The sequence below is a fragment of the Histoplasma capsulatum genome (genome assembly GCF_000150115.1).
Source record: "Histoplasma capsulatum G186AR genomic scaffold supercont2.4, whole genome shotgun sequence".
In the NCBI taxonomy this organism is placed as follows: Eukaryota; Fungi; Ascomycota; class Eurotiomycetes; order Onygenales; family Ajellomycetaceae; genus Histoplasma; species Histoplasma capsulatum.
The window spans coordinates 1,769,701-1,794,914 of record NW_025544804.1 but is presented as its reverse complement, the minus strand read 5'-3'; the positions used below and the strand labels follow the sequence as shown (position 1 = coordinate 1,794,914).

The following is a 25,214-nucleotide window of genomic DNA, read 5'->3' as shown; positions in this document are numbered from 1 at the left end:
CCCTAATCCTACACACAGATCTTAACGACTTAGACCAATTAGCCTTCCCGAGCTGTGGTGTTACTTAAGGGGCATCATACTCCGGAAGCTGCGTATTCAACTAACTCATAAAGATTCGCTGCTACCTCCCAACGTTAGGTCCAGCACAGGTTTTCGACAGCGATTAATAAATCTTCATGATACATTGATATCCTGACGCTAATTTGTGAAGTAATCGAGCAAGGCCATGCGCTAAATATATAATCTATCCCTCTCGTGGTCATGCCTATTGTACTGGAAACATCATCTATTCCTTTAAACCCTCGAACAAAGCCCTTTTGTATTGCAACAAGATATAAATATACCAGCGTTCTAGGTTTGACAAGTGAACACCATAAAGAGAACCAGACCGTCATCCTCGGGCGCCTTTCTATTCTTCTTTTTCCCCGTAAGAAAGATCCAAATACCTCCCCATAAAAACCACCCTTTCTTGTCAAAAGGAATCAATCCTTCGTCCTTTTTTTTGTCGTATGCGATGAAGATATCCCTTTTGTGGTCTGGGAGGATGACATTGACCATTGTCGATTGTCCATTCATACCCTCCGTCTTTATCATGAGCGGTTGGCCTTTCGAGCAACAAAATGAGACAACACCAAAACCCATAGTAACAACTACTCTCTTCTCTAGCGACATTTAGCCCTTTTTTCTCTCTTAAAAACGTGTCCCACCAAATTTACTGTATTGGTTTACTCTATTTCTGAGTGAGCAGTATTTCTAGGAGACTGAGGACACTGAATTCCTTCCACGGAATTGACAGCTGGGCCGGAGAAATGCTGAGAGGAACATCTCATCGCCATTGAACAAAATTTCCTTCCATCGGTGGTAAATATGTTGCTCCTTTGAGAATCGATGACATAGGCGGCGCTTAGTCACACTTATCAAAGCGAAGTGCTGCGCCCGTTGCGACTGCGCAGCAGGACTCAGGTCACCCTCCTCCACTAAACCCCTGCTATAGCATCCTCTTACTTGAGAAAGAAAAGAAAAAGAATGAATAGATAACATCGTTTCTGACTCACAACAACGTCCTATTTTCTCCACCATTCGAAATCACATGCCTCCATTGCAATACTCTCTGATGAGAACACTATAATCATACAATCCCCAAATTAAGTAGTTACTAGAAGCAAAATAAGGAAAAATAACATGATGGGCCTGCAGGGAACGTAAAATATGACGCACAAACCATAAGCATGCATTAAAGGTATAATATACATAAGGAGATAACCAGTGTTCGAAATTATGAAGGAGGGGGAAAACGTCCATAATACTAAAATGAAAACGCAGTATTTTTTAAGGCAAATTTGTATTAATACCGGATATACGGCGTTCAAGGATCGGGTATGAAAAGGCCAAAAAGTAAATAGATGAATAGAGAGATTGATAAAACCAAAAAACCAACTAGAGAAATCCAGAAACGCCTGGTGTGAGAAAGTAAATATATACGGATATATAGGAAGAAGGAAAAGAAGGGAAAATTATATGTAATCATTTGTTGAAAAATGTTCCCTCAATCCCTGTGGCATAAATAGTCGCTCATGCGTTATCGTCGACAAACCCCACGAATGCCCGCCGCACGAACACGGACCAAAGACTATCGCGAGACCGCGTCATTGGAGGCGATGCTTCCATCCCCGTGCATAAATAATTCAATGACGGACCTTGATTCTGATTTACGGGCAACTCATTTCTCTTTTCCTCTGGCGGCGTTTTTGCCTTCCCATCTAGGTAACCAGGAGCTACGCCTGCTTCAGTTCTCCTCCCACCCGAGGCCTTCTTCTTCTCTGCAATCCCTCTCGCGAGATTCAGGAAGCTCTTGACCGTCAAATCCTTCAGATTATATACTTTGTCTGTTTTGGTATCGTAAAAAACTTTAAAGGAGAACTTCCTTGGCTGGAGGCCATCGTCGGATTCTCGTGGGTCATGCTTGAGAAGTTTTTGGTTGTGATCTCGGCCAACTGTAGAACTCATCGTTTGGATATTATTGAGTTCTGTTAAATTGGCAAAGTATTGTGTATATGAAAGCAGGGTTAGCGGCTGGTTCGAATACGCAGGTCCTGGTGGCGATGTAGTAGATGGTGGTTCCGGAGATTTGAATTTTGGCATTTTTGGCTTCTTTTTCTTTTTCTTTTTACCTTTCTTTTTCTTTCTGCTTTCTTCCTGCAGATCCTGAGTGTCAATATCAACATCCTCAAGCAAAGGTAATGTCGGCTGCTGCCATTTTTTGTGATGCGAAGTTGCTTCCGACCAAATCTTAGCGTTCTCTAGACCGGATACATTGTACTCGATCACGCGCAAGGTCGGATAGTAGTCTGGAATCACGCTGGGTGAAACAAGTGATATGCTGTATCTTTCCGCCCAAGGCCCACCAATGGCCTTCAGATATTTTCTCATCTCCTTCTTCTTGCCTTGGGGTTTCAAACCCCAAACTAAACCAAGATGAGATTTGTAGTTAAGTTTACTATCGACACCACCCTCTGAACAGGCGGAAGATGATGTATCGGGCGGAGATGGCAACCGTGACCAAGAATCCCTCAGACTTGTTAAATAATTCATGCGTGATTGTATGGACACCGTCTGATCGTCACTGCTGTCCCGCTTCGCCAGCCTGAGCAGAGATTTGGCTCCCCCATCACCGATCTTAATATCTTTCGTGTCCTGGAGCATAAAATGATCGATATTCATATGTCCAAACATGCTCCCAACGATTATATCACGGTACTGCTGTAGCCAGAGCGTATATTTTTGCCAGCATGTCTCATCCCAGTTCTCCTTGGAATCTGTCCTGGCCGGGGGAACGTGTCCAATTAGAATTGCTTTCATGTCCCTTTTCCTGATGAACTGGAGCTGGACCCGCAACCACTCCATATGTTCATATCCGGGTTCGTCTTCACTCGCACATCCGTCAACAGCACTATTTGAGCTGAAGAAGTACATCGTATTAAGACTGAAAACAGCCAATCGGTGGGGAATGACTTCTACATAAAACCAGCCACCGTGAACAAATGAGTGGTGCTGTTCCTCAGGAATAAAAGGATCCCAGATACTGGCAAAGTTCTTCGTCCAGGTATTAGGTCCCTTCTTCAAGATATTGTGGGGCATTACATCATTATTCCCGATTGTAAGGACGAATGGAATTCGCATTTCCTTTTTCTTCCCATTTGATGTAGAAACGATGTCATGGAATTTGCTGGCCAACAACTGGTTCAACTGGAGAACCTCTTTCTCCGTACGTGGTATTTTTTCATCACTGTCGTGGCGTGCCGCATCGCCTGTCCAAATAACAAAGTCGATCGAGTCTGCGAGGTTGTCTTGAATCCACGCGACTGTTGCGTTTAACAGGGTGAGAGGGGAGTCGCAATCAGAGCCGACAGTTCCGAAAAAGCCTGCATGTCCAGATCCTCTGTGACAATCGTGATCCCCGTCGGTATTGGAATTTGGTTTGTAATTCGGATCAACATGTATATCTTCACGACTGATGTTAGCATCGATATGCATTCCGCATTTTGAGGGCTTGGGAACATCAGCACAACCAACCAGTGATATGTAAAAAACGACCATGAAGCTTTCCATCTTTAGCTTCTTGTGCATCGCCAGCAGAAGTCCAGAGCGGCCGAGATGCTAGGAGCAAGAGAGCTAGGACTAGCTTGACCATGGTCCCTTCGCTCCTCCAGGTTGGCAATTGAGCCAACGGTGATGGTAGCTCAAGAGCATCTAAGGGCGGACTGGAAATTTGTGAAAGGAAATCTAGGCATCAAGCAAGGGAAAACATGAACACTGCTGCCGTCTTTTGTTGCATTTGACATCTGCTGTACATCGCCTGATTCAGTCTGGAAAAATACTAGTAAAACATCCTGGAATGAATATGTTCGGTGGATCGACTAGGGCTGGAACCAGTCCGAAACAGGAAAATTGGTCTCTTGTCATGTGACGTCATACCCGCTGCAACCTCCACCCGAACATTGAAAATATCGCAGTGTTGGCAACGAGAGGCTTTTAGACAAGGACTGATCCAAATTCTTGAGAGAGCTTGACGCAAGATAAAGAATTGAGGATAAACCCCAAGGCCACAGGGCCATTTGCGATGATAGGGAAACCCCTTTTAATGAACTCAATTGAAGAATTCTTGATCTGGCAAGTTCGCTAAAAGGCAAGGAAGAAAAAGCAGGGTCTATCAAATTACTTGGATGAGTGTTGGAGCAGTATGAATCAGATCGATGGAATAATGCCTCAAAATTGCACCTCATCTTCGACATGGTCTCAAGTAATCCCGAACTGGCTGTTCGCATTAGTACCGAACTACCTCTCTTTTCTCCTGCTAGATCTTCAAGAATCTCTTTCTACCGAGGTACGAAACGGGCAAAAATTAGTGTGGGGTATAACAGGCATGTAATATTTCATCTGCAAACATTCGCTCCCCCTTCTCGACATTCCTTTTCCCGCTCTCAATTGTTGCTTATAGTCTTCCACATATATTCCCTCCCATCCGTCCTAGTAGTTAACGCGAATCGAGCTGACAAACTGCACAATCATGGCCCACTTCCCAAGCCTCGAGCCAGCCTTTACGATGCAGGTAAATGAGCCATACCCCGCATCACCCTCGTTTGTTGCTGGAGCTCAATGACGACTTGGACAACCCCGATTGATACACCAAAGAGGCATACTGACCAAATCGGTTGAAAAACAAAAATGAAAAACAGGTCAAAATCAAACCTCCAACTGCTGTTGGTGAGCTAGATTGAAAATAATCCTCCCACCAATACAAAAACCCCATGGGATTTAATTCAGCCACGATACAATGTTATCAAGCAAGCAAATGACAATGAAATCGGATACACTCTGATCTATCAACTCGGACAAACAGGAAGTTTTTCACGCGGAACCAAGCTTATGGTTACGGTATACATCAATCAATCTCCCTTACGCCCTTCTACGCGGAGTTCAGATACTTATAGAAAATAGAGCGACTTATTTTCTAATATGATTTACTTTCTATATCTTCTAGCCCATGATCTCTGGAAATATCGAGAGTGAGAGCACATTCTCCCCAGCGCTCAGTGGCGAGTTTGTCGGGCAGGGCAACGATTACATTCACGTCGACCCGGATGGAGAACATTTGAGGCTCGACGCGCATGGAGTGATTAAGTATAGCTGACCCTCAAATCATCACCAGAGATTTCTGAAATCTCTTGACAATACACGATGCCTCCCAAATACAAGCCCCCTTTAACCACCTGGCCATCCCGGGCGAAGTAGAAGATCCATGGTGTTGCAAAATATAGAGACAATGGGCTAATATTTTCTGACCCCTTTTGAAGGACCCGAGACGATGTGGTAATACTTTTGCATTGCCTTTTCCAATCGTGTTTCAGTTTAGGTTATTTTCAAAAACTAAAGTAAAAACTCGAAAACCAGACCATATATCTCAACTATACCGGTATTGTTGATATGACTCCGGCCGTAGAAGCGATCATGAGTGGTGAATCGGAGTCGACGGTTACTTCGTTTGGGAATTCATGTACAGTCCCCCTGAATCCTCTATTCGCCCGTTTCTTCTATTTCTTCCTTTATTATTTTTGTTTCTTGCATCTTCTCCGCGACTTCCTAGTATTTCAGGGTTCATAAATCGGAGCATACAGCTAACGACCAATTGGAATCGTAGTTATCCATCTGACTTTCGAGGTAGGAACTGCTTGTATATGTCCAAACCGCAGCGGAAATATGTCACCCAAGCATATTCTCCCCATCCCCACCCAAACCCCCACAACCTGAACTTGCGCTTGACTTATGATCAATCTCAACCAGACTGGCGGTGAAAAATACGCAAGCCTCGAAACAGGCGTATGGGTTGGGGGTGGTCATTTCATATACGAGAAGGGCGAAGCTCCAATTGTGGAGTACAAAGTTAGCAAGGTTACCTTTAAGGTCTAAAATTGGGAGAACGTGCTGGGGCGGTGATGAATATCGTTTTGTAGGGGATTTCTTGCCAACATATTTTACATATTTATATGTATCAAGCTGGGTGCTGCTCCATCTTTGAGGCTCTTCGGGGTAATTTGGCAAGGAGACTGATAATATCAACGCTCTGGCAGGTGTCGAGATTAGGGATATAAATATATACGGAATAGATCTATATGGAAAGTCAAACTGCTGCCGAATCAAGGCGAGAAAAGCATTATCTCAATCAGTCAATAATCCCAAAAACCAAATCCATGGTGAAAAAAAAAGGTTCTATCTTTCCCAGAAAGCTCCCAATGACATATCATTCCCAGCCAGCCCTATAACCATATCATAAACGTCGTAAATCATAAAAAATGCATAAGAGGAAGCCCCAGGTTCCACCCATCCACATCTAAGCCAGCAACGGCCTCCTTTCCTGCTCTACAATGGCTACAATCCTCCTCCCTGACCCCAGATTCCACCATCGCCCCCCACCACGACCATTAAAATCAAAGCGCCAATCGCTGCCGCTCCTCCCCCTCCTCCTCTCCCGACCCCCACCCCGGAACCGAACAGCCCTCCATACCTTCCTTCCAAGCACAACGATAACCCACCCCACGAACACCAGCAAAAGTGTACCCGACACCGACACCGCACCGGTCATGAACGTGAGGGTGCTGACGTTGCAGCCGAGGGGGGCTGCGCGTAGCTCCCAACGCTCGCGGGAGCCTAAGGGGCAGATGGAAGGGGAGGTTAGGGGGGCGAGGAGGGGGAAGGGAAAGCGGTTGGGGACGCAGGTTGAAGACTGAGTCGGGGAAGGGTTAATTAGCTTTCTTTCTTTTTATTTTGTGTGAATATGTGTGTTTCGGGGAAGCGATTTGCAGACAGGAGGATGATATAGAAATAGGCAAGATGAATGGTAGTGGGTTTGGTAGAAGGATGCATGCGCACCTATATATAGGAAAACATAAAGCAGATCGACGATAGGGCTTCATATAAACCCAAGAAAGAAATAAAGACATACATCAGGACACCAGCTGCACGCTCTCGAAGCCTCCAGGCATGAGCCGCACCTCTGCTGTTGCCAGCAGAAATGCAACAACGGATCGTCTTTATCTTCCTCGTGGTCATCGCCGCGGCCATTTCCATGTTTTAGGTGATGCCTTCTCAGAAACTCCGGCGACATATCTGAGGCATTAATACGCCTGCTCGGAAGATGGAGTTCAAGTGCTGTCGTCACCTCCGACATAGTGGATGTGCGTCGTGGTAAGTTGCTGTTGAGAATGATTGTTCGTATAATCTATTCTGGGTTGGGCTGTTTATTTGAGGGTGATAGGTTAATATTTCCCTTTGGGATAAGATATAACATATTTCTTTAATTATTAGACAAGGCTGGACAAATTAGATGGTAAACTATCTTGAGTTCCGGGCCTAGATTTTTGCCTTCCTTGCTTTCTGCCGAGCCAAGATTTATGTCAAAGGCCCTTCCGTAGGACATACTGTTCTTTTATTCTTTCGATACTGAGACTGTGCGAAATATCAACAGGTGGACCGTAAATTGGATAAGCTCGTTTGGCAGATTAGTTTGCGGGGAAGCTTGGTGAACATTCGTTAAATTATCATATTTCTAAAGCGGAAAAAGCCAGCTCTCGCGTGCGCTGAGCAAGATATAATACACAATTACAGAGTGAGAGAAGTAAGTACTAGATAGCCCTTAACACCCCACGTCATAATTGAGATAACGATTCCAACAGTATCGAGACAAATGGCTCAGAAGCGAACCGAATGCAAAAGGAGTGGTGAAAAAGTTGTAGTAGAAAATGTATGTTGGAAGAGTTGAGGCAAAACACCCATCCTGCAATGACATCCGTTTTTAAAAAGGCGTAACGTGTTTTTTTTCAGGAAACAGAATATCAGGTGAAAAATAGTCATTTTATTTCTTCGTCTCGCCGCTTCGTAATGGCAAAAAATGGCTCGCATCAATAGAAAACAACGACTATAATAATAGTAATAGAAATAAGGGGGGCGGGAAGAAAAGAAAAGAAACTATAATGTATATCCTCCAACCTCCAACCTCCAACCAAAGAGCAAAATCTAGCATCAGACAACGCGTTTAACCTATAGCAAAGCAGAAAAATGCAGTCAGTAAGGTATATATGTTCTTTTAACAAAAGGACACGGGACAATGTTAAGCAACAGCAGCCGCAAAACCAAACTGACGAAGCCACTAACCTCAAAGAATCGCTTCAACCACCAGACCTGGAAAATGCCCTCGCCAATGATTATACATAGTTGGAAAATACTCCACCATTTGACTCTAGCATTGGTGCTCTCGGCAGTGTTGCGGTGCGTGCGTTCCCGAACAATAATGTAGGACTGCTCATCTTTAACCTGTGATAGTTCCTCGGAGAGACGGCGGACTGATAAAAAGCAAAACGATGTATGTTAGAAGATATATTTCTTCCAAGAAAATCAATTGCGAAGAAGTTTATATATAGAGGTAGATAAAGGTGAGTTATCGTGGTGAGAGACATAGCAAATCTAACCTTCAGCTTCCAGAGGATCGGTGGACGCTTCCGATTCAGGAACGTAGACGACTCCGTAGACGTTGAAAGAGACCTCTTTGCTATTCGACGACCAGGCCTCGTTGCCGAAGCAGTAGATGTATTTGCCGTCAAGGGATGCTGTGAAGGAGTATTCGTCCGAGGAGGAGTATTTGGTATACTGCCGGTTACCAGAGGGGTCCTGGACCTATTATTGCTTTGCAGTTAGATTTTTCTTTTGTTTCAACTATCTATCGGGGCGATGGCGGTGACGGTGATGGTGACAATGGGTAGATTGGCAAATGATGTGTGTGTGTGGGTGGGTGGGTGGGTGGGCGGAGGGGAGTGTAGCGTGATCATGTTCGACGTACCCAGAAGCTGACGTCGAGGTTCCCGCTGCCTCCAAACTCCCTGTCGCCGGTTTGGAAGGTGACGGTCATGCGGTCATCCTTGTGCAGGTCCTCGTGGAAGCACTCTCTCGAGTGTGCCCGGAGGAGGATGTTATGTGAAGATGCGACCCCTATCCATCCCAGCAACGAGACCAGCACCGTGGCCGGAGAGAATCGCATGGTGTGTCCTCGTTCCGGGACCCAGCGTGTTGGGGCTAGGTTCAATTGGGTTTTCGGGAGGACGAGGCAGAATCCGCCGGGAGATACGCTGCTGGGTCTTCTAGAAAAATAAAGACACTGGAGAGCGTTGCAAGCATATGTGTTGGGTATAATTTGCTCGTCGAGGTCGTGAATAGCTGAAATCTGGCTGCTTTTAGCCTTTGCCGTTCGTTGATTGGGCCTGAGGTGGAGATGCATAATTGGTCTCTTTGACCCACCGTAGCCAGCTTGGCTTAACATGACCAAACTCACACCAGCTCATCATGCACGACCCAGCAGCCCAAGTCCAACTATCTGTGGACAACTCATCACTTCTTGCGGCTTCACTTACCGTTCGACCTGTCAGCCAGAGGGGATTCCGTAACGGGTTCTTATTGAGTAGTGGGATGGGTGGGCGGATTGTGGGATGTGGGACGAGCTGGCTGCTGTTATATAGCTCCGATTGCTCAGATGGCCTTTATTCTGCCAGAACGAGGCAGTCATGCAGAGATTCCTAACAGACAACAGCAGGTGGATGTGTGTGCCATTGGCATTGACAAACAATCATCCAGGCATTTCTAGGTTGTGCTTGCTTATGCTCTCTCCAACTTCTATTGACACTTACGCTTGCAATTCTCTAGAAAAACCGTTGTATATTCCTGTGACAGAATATAAATGGTGATTTGATATTGTCTATGAAGAGATCCTCTCTTCTATATACCTATATTTATTTTTCTCATTCTATGGTTCCCCAGCTATCTTTTTGTTTAGTGGAGTTCTAAACTAGGAAAAAAATTAATATTTCAAGGTTAATTTCTGGAAAGAAACTCACCCAGCCTGGCTGGCTCTGTGAGGAGGATCTCCGTTGTTGGGTGACTTCCTGTTTTCCTCTTCATTGTGAAAAAACTCATGGTACCTCTCCCACACACACTCGCATGTTTATACATAACTTATACCAAATGCTTCAACCCCCCTCCCTGTCTGTAACTCATCAGTGGTTTTGAAAAGCGACGGGGCTTGAGGAGTGAACGACAGACAAAATAAACAGAAACAACATGCCTGCATATACCGATGGTAGGGGAGGGCTGAAGCTGTCTTTTGCCGATGTCTTCAAGAGCACCAAGACGATCCGGGAGGAGATGGCTGCGGCAGCCTACAAGGTAGGAAAAATGGTTTAGACAGCAATGCCTGGGTGTTCAAATATCCTCCTTTTCTAACAGCTGGAACTCCAGAAAGCCGCAACAGCAGCCAGGAGCAAGAAAGCAACAGCGGACCTAGCTGCTCGCTCCACAACAATTAGGGGATACCCAGTCAATTTCCGCAATGGATCCCCTCCCAGCCTGCCCCCAGGTTACCCTCCGCTCGTCTACGTCCCCGTTCCGTCCAAAGATGCCAACCAGCCGAACGGAACCCAGTCTGCTCTACAATACCAATCCGTTCCCCAAACATCGGTTGATCAGGTGCAAACAAATGGGGCGAGCACTGGCGGCGGTTCCAGCGCGAATAATGCGAGCATCAGTCCAACTCTTCAACAGCAGCAGCAGCCACAACCGCAACCGCAGCCACAACAGCCACAACAGGGATGGACAACAGATGATGATGATACGCTGCGGCGATTAAAGGCGGAGGATATGAGCTGGAAAGCGATATCAACGTCCATGGGTAGACCCGTTCAGTCACTTAAGACTCGGTGGGGAATAATTCGGCCGGCAGTGGAACATAAGATCCCACGACCACATACCAGCGCACAGGGCGAGGCTAGCTTAAAATCGCAGCAGCAGCAGCAGCAGCAGACAGACACGAACCGGAGGCACGAGCGGCGAGTTTCATTCTCCGATCCGCTGATCATGGCCGGCAAGGTAGGTGATAAAACGTCATGTCACCTCATATTCCCCCTTCCTCCCCCTCTCTTCTGCTAATAAGAAAGAGCCTTCGTTCTGTATTGAATATCCATCTACTATATTTGAAACCAAAGCAACTTCTCCTTTCTTCATTGACATTTGATTGATAGGTTGCCGACAACTACACGTCCACCTACACACGAACTCCCCACAAGAAGAAAATCCTCTACGTTGACGAGAATTTCAGCCTCGAGGAGATATTGCTCCTCAATCGGCTGGCGGCGCAGTATGATGAGGAGAAATGGCTGCGGATTAGTTCGCGGTTCTATGATAAGACGGGGAAGCGACTTACGCCGCAGGAGGCGAGGGAGTATGTGCAGCGGGGATAGTGTTTATATATTTCCTCTTCCTCTTCGTCCTCTTTTTCTTCTTCTTTTTAAAATATGTGAGTTGTTCGGTTTAGGTCTAGATCCGCTCGCTTTTTATTTTTTATCTTTTTTTTTTCATCCGCTTCTTTGTTTAATGCTACATACGTACAGTACATACATTCCTGGGGAGGGACTTCCTACAAACATACCATAACATGAAAGACCATGATCATCTTTACTGTACTTAGGTTACTATTAACTGTAGGAGAGAAGGGGCAATAAAGCCGACCTGGGACAAGTATTGGGCGATAGAGTGAGGGATGGGTGGGGTGAGGAATGAATATCATGATTCTGAACAGTTGTGAATTCTTTCTCTTTCAAAACTGGGCACAAGGTTGAGGGATTCATCAAGTAGTGGCGTGCATTTGTCAGTTACACAAGTTGATCAGAGTCGTTTTCTCCAAATCCTCCCGAATCATCCCAAATCCTCAAGAGTTCCAGTTTATATTCTGTATAAATTCATTCCAGCAGTGGTAAATGCACTGTCCAACACCGATGGTCAGATCTCCAGTTCCTATACTCACCATAAAGCCGAAAATTTACCACCATCCCCTAACTTAAAATTTTTTGTCGCTCCACTTTGCACAACGCCACGCACGCTGCCGCTCTGTGTAGAAGCCTAGGGTTTCGCGGAAAGAGGGCCAAGATGGTTTTTTTGGCCCCCTGAAATTCTCCAGTGGTTGCCAGCCGCCAGCCGCTTAGGAGCAAACAAGCAACGCTTAACCAGTTAAGTGAAACCTGGGCCAGAGCCTAGGGTAGGAGGTTAGGTAACGTTATCATGAAGAATTGCCTCCCTAGACACATGTCTGTGACGATGGGGCAATCATAATTTCGACTAGACATCCGTACAACGTAATGAATCTTTTGAAGCACCCACGGTCCAACGGGTGATGCGGCGTGTGCTGTTTGGTGGTTCCGCTGGCTGCTGGGCTGACCCTGATCGATCCGGGCGCCTGGAACCCGAGGGCAGGCCCCATCGACATCCACCGATTGCGGTCCGCGACCCATGGTAATTGTGTGGGGACAGACCACCAACTCCCGCTTCGTTGCCACTGCCAGTCCCCATAGTAGTTAGTTACTCCTCAGGAGGCTCGACTCTCTGCCGCTGCTCTTCTCACTCTCTTCCCTCTCCCAAAACCCAACGCTCCTTTCCCACTGGCTTCGCAATTCACTTCCCACTCTCGTTTTCGTTGGTTTTGTCCTTTGGCCTATCCGTTCATTCAATAAGTTTTCAGTCCTCTCTTTCTTTTTCTTTTTTCCTTCCTGCGATTTCTTTTCATTCCCTTTCGTTCCCTTATTTTTTCCCCCTTCCCTTCTTTGAAACATCCAACGATCCTTTATTTAACAGCAAAAGGACACTACAAAACCAAGGAAATAGAGAAAGGAAATCCCACACCTTCATTAGAACTCCGTTCAAAACATCGACCTTCGCTTCTATTCTCATACGGCATAAACAATGCGTCTCTCTAGCCTCCTCCCGCTCGCCCTAGCAGTGAGTCCGGCCGTGGTCTCCGCTGCTGGCACCTTCGGCTTTGCCATGGGCGTCAAGAACGCCGATGGAAGCTGCAAGACGCAAAAGGATTTCGAGGACGACTTCGACGTCCTCAAGGCCCATACGCGGCTAGTCCGGACGTATTCCGCGAGCGACTGCGATAACGCCCTGACTATCATTCCTGCTGCGAAAGCGAAGGGCTTCAAGGTTGTTCTTGGGATTTGGTATGTCTCCCTGCCACCTTCTTATACATTATATATATATTTATTTTCCATTTATTTTTATCTGTTGGACGGTCTTCCCCGTCTGGACGATTAAATAAGTATATGTCATAATCATAGTAACAAAAATTAACACTTGTTTTATATAGGCCCGATGTGGAAACCTCCTTCAAAGCTGATACTGCGATTCTGAAGAAGGCGGTCAAGGGAAATGAAGACGTTATCTCTGCTATCACAGTTGGCTCCGAGACGCTCTATCGCGGCAACTTCACTGGCCCAGAACTCCTGGCGAAAATCAATGATGTTAAGAAACAAATTCCCGGTGTACGCGTGGGCACTGCAGACAGCTGGAATAAATATGATGATGGCACCGCTGATGCTCTTATCCATGGCGGCGTGGATTACCTGTCTGTCCTCCTTCCATTCTCCTTCCATTCTCCTCATATCCTCTTGGCCCTGTCCGACAAGCCAGCCAGTCACACAATGTGAAACGGATGAGCTAACTTGTGTCTGCTTTTCCCCTCCTCTTCTAGGCTCGTCAACGCTTTCGCCTTCTGGCAGGCCCAGGAAGTTGGTAATGCAACAGCCACCCTCTTCGACGACATGGCCCGCGCCATGGCCCACATCCAGAAGGTTGCCGGCTCCCGCGCAAAGGATATCTACATCGCCACCGGCGAAACCGGATGGCCAACCGGTACGAGCTCCTTTGCTCCTCCTTTGCTCCTCCTTTGAACCCCCCCCCCCCTTATTGAAGATAGATTTTATCTATAATCCAGAAAGCCATTCAATACACTAACCAAACCAAACAGACGGCGGCTCCAACTATGGCAACGCCAAAGCCGGCACGAGTAACGCGAAGACCTTCCACGACAAGGGCGTCTGCGCCCTACTCGCGTGGAACGTGGACGTGTTCTTCTTCGAGGCGTTCGATGAGCCGTGGAAGCCGGATAGCGTGGGTGATAATGGCAAAGCCGCGAGCGAGAAGCATTGGGGCATGTACACGGCGGATCGGAAGGCGAAGTATCAGGTCCAGTGTTAGGGATGGATAGGAAAAGGGGTGAGAGGACACATGTAGCAGGTAGTTGTGGGTGAGGGTCTTGTCCTCTCTTTTCAATTTTGCCGTGTTTGTGTTTATTCCTGTTTTTCCTTTTGTTACTGACAGATGTTTTGTTGGGATATATGTATATGCTCCGTTCGGGGTATATGTGGATACCATAGATCGATAGATACCACGTACACCAGGCAATAATTTTTTTCTTCTTTTTGCCATTTACCTCTGTTTATCTTGGCTATTATTATTGGTGTATGGTATTTTTTCCTCGCAATTACTCATTTGCTCGTTCTCGTGTTAAGCTGTGTATGTCTCCAAGTGCTTGGAGATGTGTTGTGATACCCACAGGCGTTCCTATACACGCCATATTACCCCTTTGAGTAATGGAACTATCTTCTCTCTTTTTCTTTCCTTGTAAATTATCTATCCAGAGTAGACCAACAGCGAAGAACGAGGTTAAAACAATTATTTTGCGGCCAGTCGCGTTGAGAAGACGAATAGTTAGCTAACTACAATGCGCAGGCCAACGCAGAGTGACTTTTTGTTCCTCTGCATTCCTCCGCTGACGGAGGCTAATGTATCCTATACCGTAAGAGGGTGGTATCCCACGCCCTCAAATCGTCGGATCTGGCGCGTAATCCTGGTAATTACCAATACGAATAATCTCGCTTGCACCGCGCCCATTCCCTTCTTGGGGATAAAGGGGGAAGAGGGACACAAAAAGGTAAAGGGGAAGACGGAGCGCGAGTTGGCTTGTTGTCTTGTTGTGTTGGAAGTCTTGCGATCAATAAATCTTGCTGCTCTCTAACACCCGTGATTATTTTGGCTCCCGTTTATCTCCATCCCGTCATTCTCGGATTCAGGGACGACGGGTGGCAACCAGAATTTAGAGTGTCGAGCGGGTTCAGCGCCATGGTTCCATCGCCTGTCTATCCGTCTTGTTTACTTCTCCTTTCCTACTTCGGGTAGCTGTCACCTCTCGCCATCCCTCGTCCTCGTCGTCGTCGTTGTTTGTCGTGTTCCTCTTCTTCCGCTTCTTCGTTTCTTCTTCTTCTTATATATTCTTATCTCTTCTTGTTATCTGGTTTGGTTTGGTTTTGGTTTTTTTATAAATATTCTTATCTTCGGGCACGTTGTCCGAAGCCCCCCCGAATTCGCTGCCCAACCCCCGTCCACCGCTTGTCGCGTCAATCCTGTCAACGTGTTCGCCGAGGGAGAAAAGAAATAAACCAGGGCAAAAGAGCTAGAGGGAGGAGAAAAACGAAAGAGAAAAAAAGAACCAATAAATAGCCTGCCCACTCAGCCCTCAACTGCCAGTCCTCCCCTTTGCAACGTTGGCTTTTTTCTCAGGTTGAACAGGAACACCCGCCAAACACCAACACCACCTGGCCTGCGTCTGTATTATATTCCCCCCTCCCATCCGCATTGTTTGATTTCCATGCTTCAAGATTCCGGGGTATATTCAGAGCAGCAAGCGGGTGCTTGCTGCCACAGACGACACGGAAAGTACGTGACGTGATTTTTCTTTTTTTTTGTCCTTGGTTTCCTTGAAATAAAATAGAAAAAGAAACGAAACATGTCCAATCCGCTTCCTCTGCACACAGAAACTCCCCCCTCTAATCTACATTTTTATGGGATGAAGTTAACCTATGCCTCCCCTCCCGCACCGAAACTGGACTAATCTCTACCTGTCATCTCCTTGCGTTCTCCAGGCTTAGATCTGTCCGCGGATTCGACCAACCCTGTCTTCCGTTTAACAGCTGTTAACGGACAGAGCCAGACAACCCCAGTCGGAGACCTTCCCATCGCGACAATACCATCTCTGAGGCGTTCAGTGACTCCAGGGGCTTCAGGCCTCCAGGCTGCTCCCTCGCTCGGATTGCCGCCCTCCCGAATCCCCTCCCCGGCTCCTAGCAACTACGGTGCCGCCAGCAGTTTGGTCTCTCTTCCATCGTTACCCAAGTACCACGCTGAATCTGATTCCCTCTCCTCATCTCCGGAACACAGGAAAACTGATAGCAGCGTTTACTACACTACGGTCTGGGGCTCACCGTATGCGACTCCGAGTCCCAAGCGATATCCCTCGTCTTTTCTGAGAAATCGTCGACGGGAAGGAAGTTATAGCAATAACACTAACAGCGAGGAAGATTCTCCTTCGTCTACGAAAAGTACCCATTCTAATTCAAGAAAGAGAAGTGGTAGTAATCACAAAGGTTCCGTAAAACCGTCCTCCTCGCGCGTCTCAAGGCGCTTCTACGGCTCCATCGGCCGAGGCGCGGCAAGGGGCCGACAGGGGAATCCTATCAAGGATTTTACGGAAGAGTGGATCAATCAGTATCTGTCCGGACAGCCGCGAACAGAGCGCACAAACTGGTTAAGTGACGACTCAGCGGATAGTGGCACGGGTTCATTTCTGACAGCCAGAAATCACCTGAGCGAGGACCAGTCTGAGGGTTGGCTTGGTCTTGAGGACGATTCTCAGGACGAAGACCTCCTCAAAACCCCCACATCGCGCAGCTTTGGTAGAAACAAATCCAAGGACTTGCTTCTTCCTCGGGACAACGGCCGTCCGCCTCGATCTCGCGTCCGGCCGAAACACATCCCTAAGAAAAGCACGGATACTTTGAAACAGTCCGACTTTTGGGATATTGGACACGAATTGGCCCCTACTCCTACCTCAGCAGCAGCAATGTCGGACAAAGAGGCTTCGTCCAAAGCTTCCCTAAGCCCTCATCCAAACGGCTCCTCGTCAGCTGGTGACTCGAGCCTTCCGATTTCGCCCATTGATAAGCCACTTCCCCCACCACCACCGAATGAAGCCAATGGCGGTGTCAATCATCCCCCTCTCCCTGCCAGTCCACTTGTTGTCCCCAAACAAACCAGGACATCAACCCCTGGTTTTCAACGACCTAGGAAGAAAGTGCAATGGGGAAAGAAACAGTGCATCATTGCATTACCCCTTGAGGACCGTCGCGGTTCCAGCCAGGGCGGCTTCCATCTGCTTACACCCACTGATGTGGCGAGCCGGCTAAAGAAATGGGAAGAACAGGGATATGACGACGGATCCCGTGTCAAGGGGTTGGATGCCATCTCGCAGAGCCGGCCAGCATTCCCAGACCCCCACGAATCTCAGAGGGAATGGCGGGAGAACAAATATACCATCAGTTTCCCCGACCAATCCGAGTGGGAGGCGTATGTCAATTTTCTCAAAGAAGAAAAGTTACGTGCATTGGGTGTATTCCTCGACTCCGACCCACCTGCTTCAGCCACCGGTATTTCCCCAGGGGGATCTTTACCTATGAGCCAGGCTTCGTCTCAATTCCCTAATACTAACCTTCCATTCTCTCCACCAATCCCAACATCATCCGCAGCTAGTAACCCATTTGGCCTGTCAACGAACGCCTTCTCCGCACCACTCAATCAAGCTACACTAGCAGCCTCAACACCTGGCGCATTTGCGTCACCTGCTACATCACCATTTGGCTTACCGAGCAGCTCCTCCTTCCCTGCTCAGCCTGGTCTCATTGGGACAGATCATTCCTTCAACACCCAAGGGTTCCCATTCATTCCCTTCCAGCCCACACCCCCCGCGCAGAGTGCTTTGGCGTCACCGAATTTCTTCGTCGGGCACCAGGGGGTTGTTTCTCCTGCGGGTTCTGCAGCGAATAATTTGTCGAATATAAATAATATAAATTCTATGCTGCCGCCTATTTCGCCCTTGGCGTCTGATGATGCGAAGCAGATACATTTGCAGTTCCCTAACACGGCGGGTTTGCTGTCGCAGTTGCAGGGCCCGCTACCCATTTTATCGCAGCAGCAGCAACACCATCAGCAGCCACAACAACAGGAGAAGCGACAGCGACAGCACGAAGAAGATCCCAGTCAACTCGTTGCCTCGCGTTCGAATACCGAAACGCCGGCGGATTCCGATGCCACAAACTCCCCATCGTCGGGTCCAGAAATTGCCCATCCAACCCCTCGTGGACATCGTCATAACGTGAGCGAAACACTACAGAAGGGTGTGGAGCAGGCGGAGTACCATCTTGAAGATGTCATTAGGCGTCAATTGGAGGAAGAAGATAAGAATGAACACGATTGCGAGCCTACTGATGATTTAATGAAGTCGCGGTGGGCTGTGGCTGATGAACCCGTGTCAAATCTTTCCAATGTGCCAGCAAAGGTGTTGCCGCAGCAGTTGCTCTTTGGTGAGCAAAACGATGATGGCGAAGGTGAAGGAGATCTCCCACTCGATGCCTCCGACATCAATACAAACCCTAGCCTCTCAGGCTCCTTCCATGGCCAGTTTGGCGATCAAACAAGTACAACCTCTTTCAAACCACGACACAGATCGCGCACGTCTGCGTCGACCCTCAACGTCGAGGCCAGGGAATTCGACCCATCCGGCTCCTTCGAGTCCAACACCTTTTCTTTTACAGGATCTAGCTTCCAGCCACCGCAACAACATCCACCACATTATCCATCTTCCAATACAAACAACAGCTTCCAACCCTCGCATTCCATCTTCAGCCCGCGCGTGTCACAACACAGCGCTACCTCTTCCAGCGCCTTCAACGTGACTGCGCCATCATTTGCACCGCTGGGGGGCAGTAATACGAACACAACTCCCTCCATCTCCTCAAATACCAACTTCAATTTCTCCACTGCGTCTTTTAACATAGACGCACCTGTCTTTAACCCGGGCCGCAGCTTCGCTTCAGATTCCACGGCAGATGTCCCCAGCAAGACGGCCGTGTCCGGTTCCGACGGTACCCACGCAACAGCAGGTTTCACAGGCGGCAAGATATTTGGTGATTTCGACATGTCATCCGTAATCATCAAGCCAGCCAAGCTGTCGAAGGCGATTCCAATAATTCGACCGGATGACATTAGTATGAATAACACCAATGTAAATAATAAGAAGAAGAAACCTGCAGAAGCTGCGGGGACAGTTGGTCCTCTTGGCCGGGAGAAGCGTGCTAGAAGGGAAGGGAGCGACGGGGACAAGGAAGTTGAGTTTGCGCTTCTGAGTCATAGTCCAGTTGGTGGGAATGGAGATGATATGGTGCCGATTAATGATATTGTTGTGCCTGCGGGTGGAAAAGAAAATGCGAATGCTGTGTCCGGGTTAGTTGCGGGAGAGCCAGAGGTGGATCAGAATATCGGCACTGATAGCAAAGACATCTACCCTGCCGCTCCTACCACTGCAGATACCACGACAACTGTTGAGAGCGTCACTCCTGTCTCAAATGATACTCCTGTTAGCCAAACTGCAGAATGGCGTCCTTTTGAGTTCAAAAACAGATTTGAGGCTGCCGCTTTCAATGATGCGTTCCCTTCTGGTCCTGGGGTTCATGGCCTCCAAAATCTGTCGGACTCCAAGGGACAGAACCGGGTTGAACCTGCGAATGAGGATCCTACTGCAGTTACTATGGAACGTGCTGAAATCTCCGTTGACGAGCAAATCTCCAAGAGCGTGGGCAATGGGGGTGTTGATAGCTCATCTAAGGCGCCGCCCCCGGTACTTAAGCCTACTGCGGAGGCTTTTGAGTTCAAACCTGCAGCTCCGGTCGTTACTCCAGTTCCAACGCTTGTTAAGCAGATGCAGCCATCATCTGGTCCAAAAAATAACGTTGGTCTCGAAGGTTCCCGTTATGCTGTATCCACGCCGCCTTCATCTCCACCACCAGCCAAGTACCTCGCAAGTACCATTCCTCAACACTCTCCTATGGTTGATAATCTCAGAGCTCTGGAAGAGGAGGAGGAAGAGACGTTGCCACTGAGTGAAGTGATGACCGAGGATGCGGAGCACGATTCCCTCAATGAGGATGAGATAGATGCCGTCATGAAGCAGCTAAATGACGATAACGCAGATCTTGGTATTGAGAGATTCAACACCCCACAGCCACCAAACCAGGATATCTTTGCAGACCAGTCTACCCAACCGCAGCTGGTTCCCAGCTATACTGTTCGCAGTAACGCTCCCAGCCCAAGTATAAAAGGCAGCGATCGCGCCTTCAGAAATTTGCCCAGGATACACTCAGATCTTGATGGGAAATCCCAGCACCTACTATCGCCAAAGCGAAGCGCTCTTAGTGGCGGTAGTCAATCCCCTGTACGACATCTCAATAACCCCGAGATCGAACACGTGAGTGATTGGGACGATGCTGTTTCCGTTGGCGAGGACGCGAAGCTGCGACAGAGAAGCCTCTTCTTCGACCGACATGTGAACGAGATTGTTGGTAGGATCCTTGAGAACCGTCTTGATCCTCTCGAGCAGACGTTAGGCATCATCCAGCAATCGCTTGACGTTCTTGCTTCACGATCAGTTAGCCAACGCAGGAGTATCTCGGCTGAATTTGTTGAACATAGTGACGCAGATGATGAGGATGAAGAGGAGGACGACACTTTCATGAAATATAGGTCAAGATCTCCGCTGAATAGGAGGGATAGACGTGTGGATAAAATCAAGCAAGCTGTCGCTGAAGCGCTGGCAAGCCAGGTTCCACGTATCGAAACTATCCCTCCACCGCCACCGCCTCCGGTCCCTGCTCTGGCTCCCTTGGTTGATCTTTCGGAAATCCAAACCGCGCTTGCGGAGATAAAGACTCTTGCTATGTCTAAACCGACTGAGCCCGCTCCAGAACCGCTAACCGATATTAGGCAAGTCATTATCGATGCCATTTCCGAACATCCCCGACTTAATGCGCCTGTTGAATCCGTTTCTCAAATTGATAACATGGAGGCGCTCAAGTTCCAAGTTGAAGGAATGCAGGCAATGTTACGAGTAGCCGAGGAGCGGGCTGAGAAGGAGTATCAAACGCGCAAAGATGCTCAGGATTCCCTTGCTCAATGTCAGCGACTTCTTAGAATTGCAGAGGAAGATGCAGCCCAGCATCGTGAATCAGCTCTAAAGGCGGAAGAAACCCTCAAAGACCTGAGAGAACGGAGACTTCCCGAAACGGAGCGGATTGAGAGGCAAGCTAAACTACTCCAGGAACAGCAAGAGAGTTTACAACTCACTCTCTCGGAGCTGTCTATGAAAAACATTACTCTTGAAGAAACTCTGGATGAGTACAGGGTTTCGGCAGACCACTGGAAGTCGCAGGTTGAGCATGTTAAAAGTGAGAATAAGGATCTGAAACTTACGATTAACCATATGAAGAGGCAGATCGAGGATAGCATGGCTGCGCGACAGGGACTTCGTAAGAAGTTTGAGCGGCTTCAAGAGGATATGTCCAGCGCGTCTGGCAACTTTGCATTCTACGAAGCCAGCTGGCGAAAGAAGGAAGAAGACTTGATTGCCAAAAACACAGCGCTTCGGGCAAGTTATGAGCGTGAAGTGAAACTGCGAGAAAAACTAGAAATGGAAATTGGCGACCTTCAGCAGCAGGAGAAGGAGGCAACCAAGCTGCGGTTCATCTTCGGACAGTCGCAGCGGGAAAATGCACGGCTCGAGGAGTTGTTGATGACTCTGAGACAAGAAAATCACGACTTGCAAAACAAAGCTGCTCGCTTCGAACGCGAGTTTAACGAGGCGCGGGAAAGTAGCCATGCTGAAATCAAGAGGACTAGAAAGTCTATGGAGGCCGATCTTGATGCGGCTAACAACCAGGTGAACTACGTTCGTGCAGAGCTAGAGTCTCAAATCAGCAGCCTCCAAAACCAATTGGATGGCGTCAGATTGGACGCCGATACAGCTAAGGCCAGACACGAGCTGCAACTGGAGGAAGCTACCGATGCGAAGAGGCTTGCTCTCACGGAATCTGCTGAATCGAAGGAGAATGCACTTCAGGAACAGCGTCTCCTCCACGAACGCGGCCTGAACGATCTTCGCGAACGCCATGCACGAGCTTTACATAATGCCTCGGAAGATCGACAGCGTGGCGAGTCTCACTTGATGGAGCTACTAGCGCTGCGGGATGAGAAGATTGAGCATCTGGAAGATAAACTCGTCCTAGTTGAAGAGAAGCTTGAGATTGCAAAGTCGGCAGCACGCGCGGCGGCGCAGGCGGCACAAAATGCCAAGACTACCTCCACCCTGCCTCCTAGCCAGCCAACGTCGCCGTCCATGACGTTCCGCAGAGGCTCCGAGATCCCCGAGAAGATCTCACCGCAGGCGCTCCGGGAATCCATCATGGTTTTGCAGGATCAATTGCAGCAGCGCGAAGGCCGTATCGAGGAATTAGAACAGGAACTCGCAGCCATTGATAAAGATGCGCCTGCAAAAGTAAAAGAGCGCGAGATAGAAATCAACTGGCTCCGCGAACTCCTCGGTGTCCGCCTGGATGATCTGCAGGATATCATCAACACTCTCTCCCAGCCAAGTTTCAACCAGCAAGCTGTCCGCGACGCAGCCATCCGTCTCAAAGCGAACATGCAGATGGAGCAGCAAGAAAAGGAACGCGCCATGTCCGGCGGCAATGGTAACGGCAGCCAGCAATTTCCGTCGCTATCTACTCTCTCCAACCTCGCCGCCTCCCCACGCTCCTTGCCCTTAGCCGCCGCAGCGGCCTGGGGCAACTGGCGCAAAGCACGAGAAAACTCCGTCATCTCCAACCCTTCGCCCGCGAACACAAAGATGGCCAAAACCGCCACTGCCAATGCTAATGACCATCGCACCCCTTCCAAGGGCTCCAGCAATAGCCCACCCAGCTTCCTCTCCGGCCTCCTAACTCCGCCAAGCTCAAATGTCCGTCAATCGTCAGCAACGTACAGCGCCCCGCCTGGTCCCATGCTAATGGGCACTGGCAGCCGGCGTACCTATTCAGAAAGCCGGCCGTTAAGGCACTACAATAACATCGACAACAGTGGCGGCCGCAGCGGCCCACGCAGGCTGTCCACGCGCAGGGGAGAGAAACTGCCGCAGGAGCTGGAGCTGGAGCTGGAATTGGAGCTGGAGCCGCCGACGACGCCGCCGCTCCTGCGTCAATCGAGCTATGACCAGGATGCGCAGGCGAGAAACTATCATGGTTATGGCTCGTATGGCGATGATGGCGATAGTGTGATTGGCGGGGTTATTTCGTCTCAGGACGAGGGGAGGGTGGGTGGTGGGGATGCGCCGTTTGGGCCGTCTATATGATTGATTGGTTTGTCGATTGAGAGAACGAGAAACGGGGGGAAAGAAAGTTGTAAAGATGGTGAATGGAGATTGTTTGGATGAAATTTTCATTTATCTCCTGTTTCACCCCTTATTTTTTTTCTCCATTTCATTTATTTTTAGATCCATCTTCTCCCTATTCTATTTTCTTTTCTGAATTACATCATTCAGAAATATTGTAATTTGTTGGATTTTCATATTCACCCTGTTTTCACACATTTTTTACTCCCACTTGCATAGCGATTTCGCTTCTTTTACTACTTCGTTCGCTTTTGCTCCTTCAGAGCGTCGGCTTTTCTTTTCGATTCTCAGCCACGCTTTCTCTATTTCCATTGTACATTAACATATCATTTTCTATTTTCTTGATTTTTCTCTCCTAGTCTCTCATTTTTCATTGAAAATTTACCTCTCAGTTTCTGAATTCCTGCAGTTGTTTTTTGTCATTTTTGGCAACACCTATCTACCCAGTCGCTCACTCTTTTGACAGATCCGTCCATGTTTCATTTGTCATTCGTATTTCTTTTTTTCGCATGTTTTAAATCAACCTGGACAGATCATGTTGAATTTTTCTTTTTCTCGCATATGATATTTTGTCTATACCACGCCATATACCTCCCATTTTGCGCTGTGCCTGGTTTAATCCCTACTTTTTATACCCTTCTTTCCTTTGGATATTTACTTTTGATACCATACACTAATTTTTGACTATGGAACTTTTCGTCTCTTAATATTTTGTTTCTTTTCCTTCTTTCATTTTCGTTCGTTGATGTATCTCCGCTTGAAATCAAATTGCCATATGCTCCCTTTTCTGAATTAACTTTTCTTCCATGATTATTTTTTTCCCCTTTAATGAAGTGACATATATACAAATGCGTCAGATTCTTAACTGCACTTTTTAATAATTAATAGAGTACAAACAATATACTTGCTATGTTCTGGCAAAGATAACGGAAAGGAATTGCATCGACTTTTACATCGATTTCTGAGAATTCTTGAGCCCTGCATTACCCCTTTCAATCTCTCTCGCGTTTTCAAGCCCCAGCAGATACCCACAAAGAATCCCATGTAACTTAAATTTATATTGGAGCGTTCCCAAGGAAGACGACTTACCCGACTTAGCGTGGCGGCAAAGCGGGCCCGCTCCACACAAGCGCTCGCTAACCACAGACTAACTCCTTCCTTCGCTGGGAGGAGCCTCAAGCGAAACAATGTAGTGGACCTGTAAGTACGCAGCACATGTCTTGGAGGTTGCTCCATGCTCCAGCCTTCTAATTGACGACATGTTTGTCCACAGAATCTTCTTCTTCATCCAGCTCATCAGCTATCCCGGTCTTACCAATCAATTAATTGCCTCTTCCAACGCCACGAGATGACGCAACCCAAATGATTGATTGGTTTTTGTCTCAAGTTGTCTCCGTGGATTGCCTCGGTCTGGCATTTTTATTCTGGCATGCAATGGGAGTGATTGTGAGTGCATGCATGCTGAACCAATAACCCGAAAGAAGTTTTTTGTTTTCTCTTTCCTCTTGTAAGTTGGAGATAGGCCATTCGCATCCACCATCATACCAACAGCCCAGATTCCTTGCCGTACAAAATTCCACCGCGCGGATTCATCCTCTTCTCCCCCACCAGGGAATGAACACATCACAAACGCCACGCTTATCCAGAGCACCAGAGCAGCAGCTAGCTAGATTTTGAACCCATCCAATGCGTAATCGGCACAGCGCCCGTTCATCTGACTCATAGAGTTTCAGTAGTTATTTCTGCACCATGTCTTGGGCGAGTGCTGCATGGCGCCAAACGGAGACGTCTGAGAAGGGGTGGCTCTTCCGAATCGGTCCATGTTGATATGGGAAGAATTGTGATACATTTGTTTCTCCTGGTCCCGCTTCCATGGTTTTTAACAGTTTTTCAGCGGTATGTACTGTACAGCGTTTTATTTATGTTCCAAGCCGGGTTTCGCCAATTCCAGAGCCCT

The 25,214-nt window shown here is 47.9% G+C and overlaps 8 protein-coding genes across 8 annotated transcripts; 4 read left to right on the top strand and 4 right to left on the bottom strand.

The window, feature by feature from the left end:
- HCBG_03635 (uncharacterized protein) lies at nt 1-672 on the bottom strand (the record flags this gene model as incomplete). The annotated part of the gene is made up of 1 exon (XM_045430684.1): nt 1-672. One exon carries the CDS (start codon nt 670-672, stop codon nt 352-354), a length of 321 nt encoding a protein of 106 aa, XP_045288827.1.
- Nucleotides 673-1,572: 900 nt separating this feature from the next.
- Nucleotides 1,573-3,691, bottom strand: HCBG_03634 (endopolyphosphatase; the record flags this gene model as incomplete). The annotated part of the gene is made up of 2 exons (XM_045430683.1): nt 1,573-3,503; nt 3,574-3,691. The coding sequence occupies 2 exons, from the start codon at nt 3,689-3,691 to the stop codon at nt 1,573-1,575; spliced, it is 2,049 nt and encodes a 682-aa protein (XP_045288826.1).
- An 876-nt stretch (nt 3,692-4,567) lies between these two features.
- On the top strand, nt 4,568-5,967 carry HCBG_03633 (uncharacterized protein; the record flags this gene model as incomplete). The annotated part of the gene is made up of 5 exons (XM_045430682.1): nt 4,568-4,609; nt 5,042-5,173; nt 5,452-5,554; nt 5,699-5,718; nt 5,842-5,967. 5 exons carry the CDS (start codon nt 4,568-4,570, stop codon nt 5,965-5,967), a joined length of 423 nt encoding a protein of 140 aa, XP_045288825.1.
- A 421-nt stretch (nt 5,968-6,388) lies between these two features.
- Nucleotides 6,389-7,225, bottom strand: HCBG_03632 (uncharacterized protein; the record flags this gene model as incomplete). The annotated part of the gene is made up of 2 exons (XM_045430681.1): nt 6,389-6,781; nt 7,001-7,225. The coding sequence occupies 2 exons, from the start codon at nt 7,223-7,225 to the stop codon at nt 6,389-6,391; spliced, it is 618 nt and encodes a 205-aa protein (XP_045288824.1).
- Nucleotides 7,226-8,076: 851 nt separating this feature from the next.
- HCBG_03631 (endosomal P24B protein) lies at nt 8,077-9,325 on the bottom strand (the record flags this gene model as incomplete). The annotated part of the gene is made up of 4 exons (XM_045430680.1): nt 8,077-8,094; nt 8,209-8,396; nt 8,523-8,727; nt 8,891-9,325. The coding sequence occupies 4 exons, from the start codon at nt 9,323-9,325 to the stop codon at nt 8,077-8,079; spliced, it is 846 nt and encodes a 281-aa protein (XP_045288823.1).
- An 836-nt stretch (nt 9,326-10,161) lies between these two features.
- Nucleotides 10,162-11,627, top strand: HCBG_03630 (uncharacterized protein; the record flags this gene model as incomplete). The annotated part of the gene is made up of 4 exons (XM_045430679.1): nt 10,162-10,266; nt 10,339-10,965; nt 11,118-11,317; nt 11,600-11,627. 4 exons carry the CDS (start codon nt 10,162-10,164, stop codon nt 11,625-11,627), a joined length of 960 nt encoding a protein of 319 aa, XP_045288822.1.
- An 861-nt stretch (nt 11,628-12,488) lies between these two features.
- Nucleotides 12,489-14,439, top strand: HCBG_03629 (beta-glucosidase; the record flags this gene model as incomplete). Its single annotated transcript, XM_045430678.1, has 4 exons — nt 12,489-13,091; nt 13,238-13,495; nt 13,622-13,782; nt 13,898-14,439. The coding sequence occupies 4 exons, from the start codon at nt 12,832-12,834 to the stop codon at nt 14,125-14,127; spliced, it is 909 nt and encodes a 302-aa protein (XP_045288821.1).
- Nucleotides 14,440-14,653: 214 nt separating this feature from the next.
- Nucleotides 14,654-23,218, top strand: HCBG_03628 (uncharacterized protein; the record flags this gene model as incomplete). The annotated part of the gene is made up of 4 exons (XM_045430677.1): nt 14,654-14,886; nt 15,109-15,148; nt 15,606-15,645; nt 15,930-23,218. The coding sequence occupies 4 exons, from the start codon at nt 14,654-14,656 to the stop codon at nt 23,216-23,218; spliced, it is 7,602 nt and encodes a 2,533-aa protein (XP_045288820.1).
- Nucleotides 23,219-25,214: the final 1,996 nt, after the last annotated feature.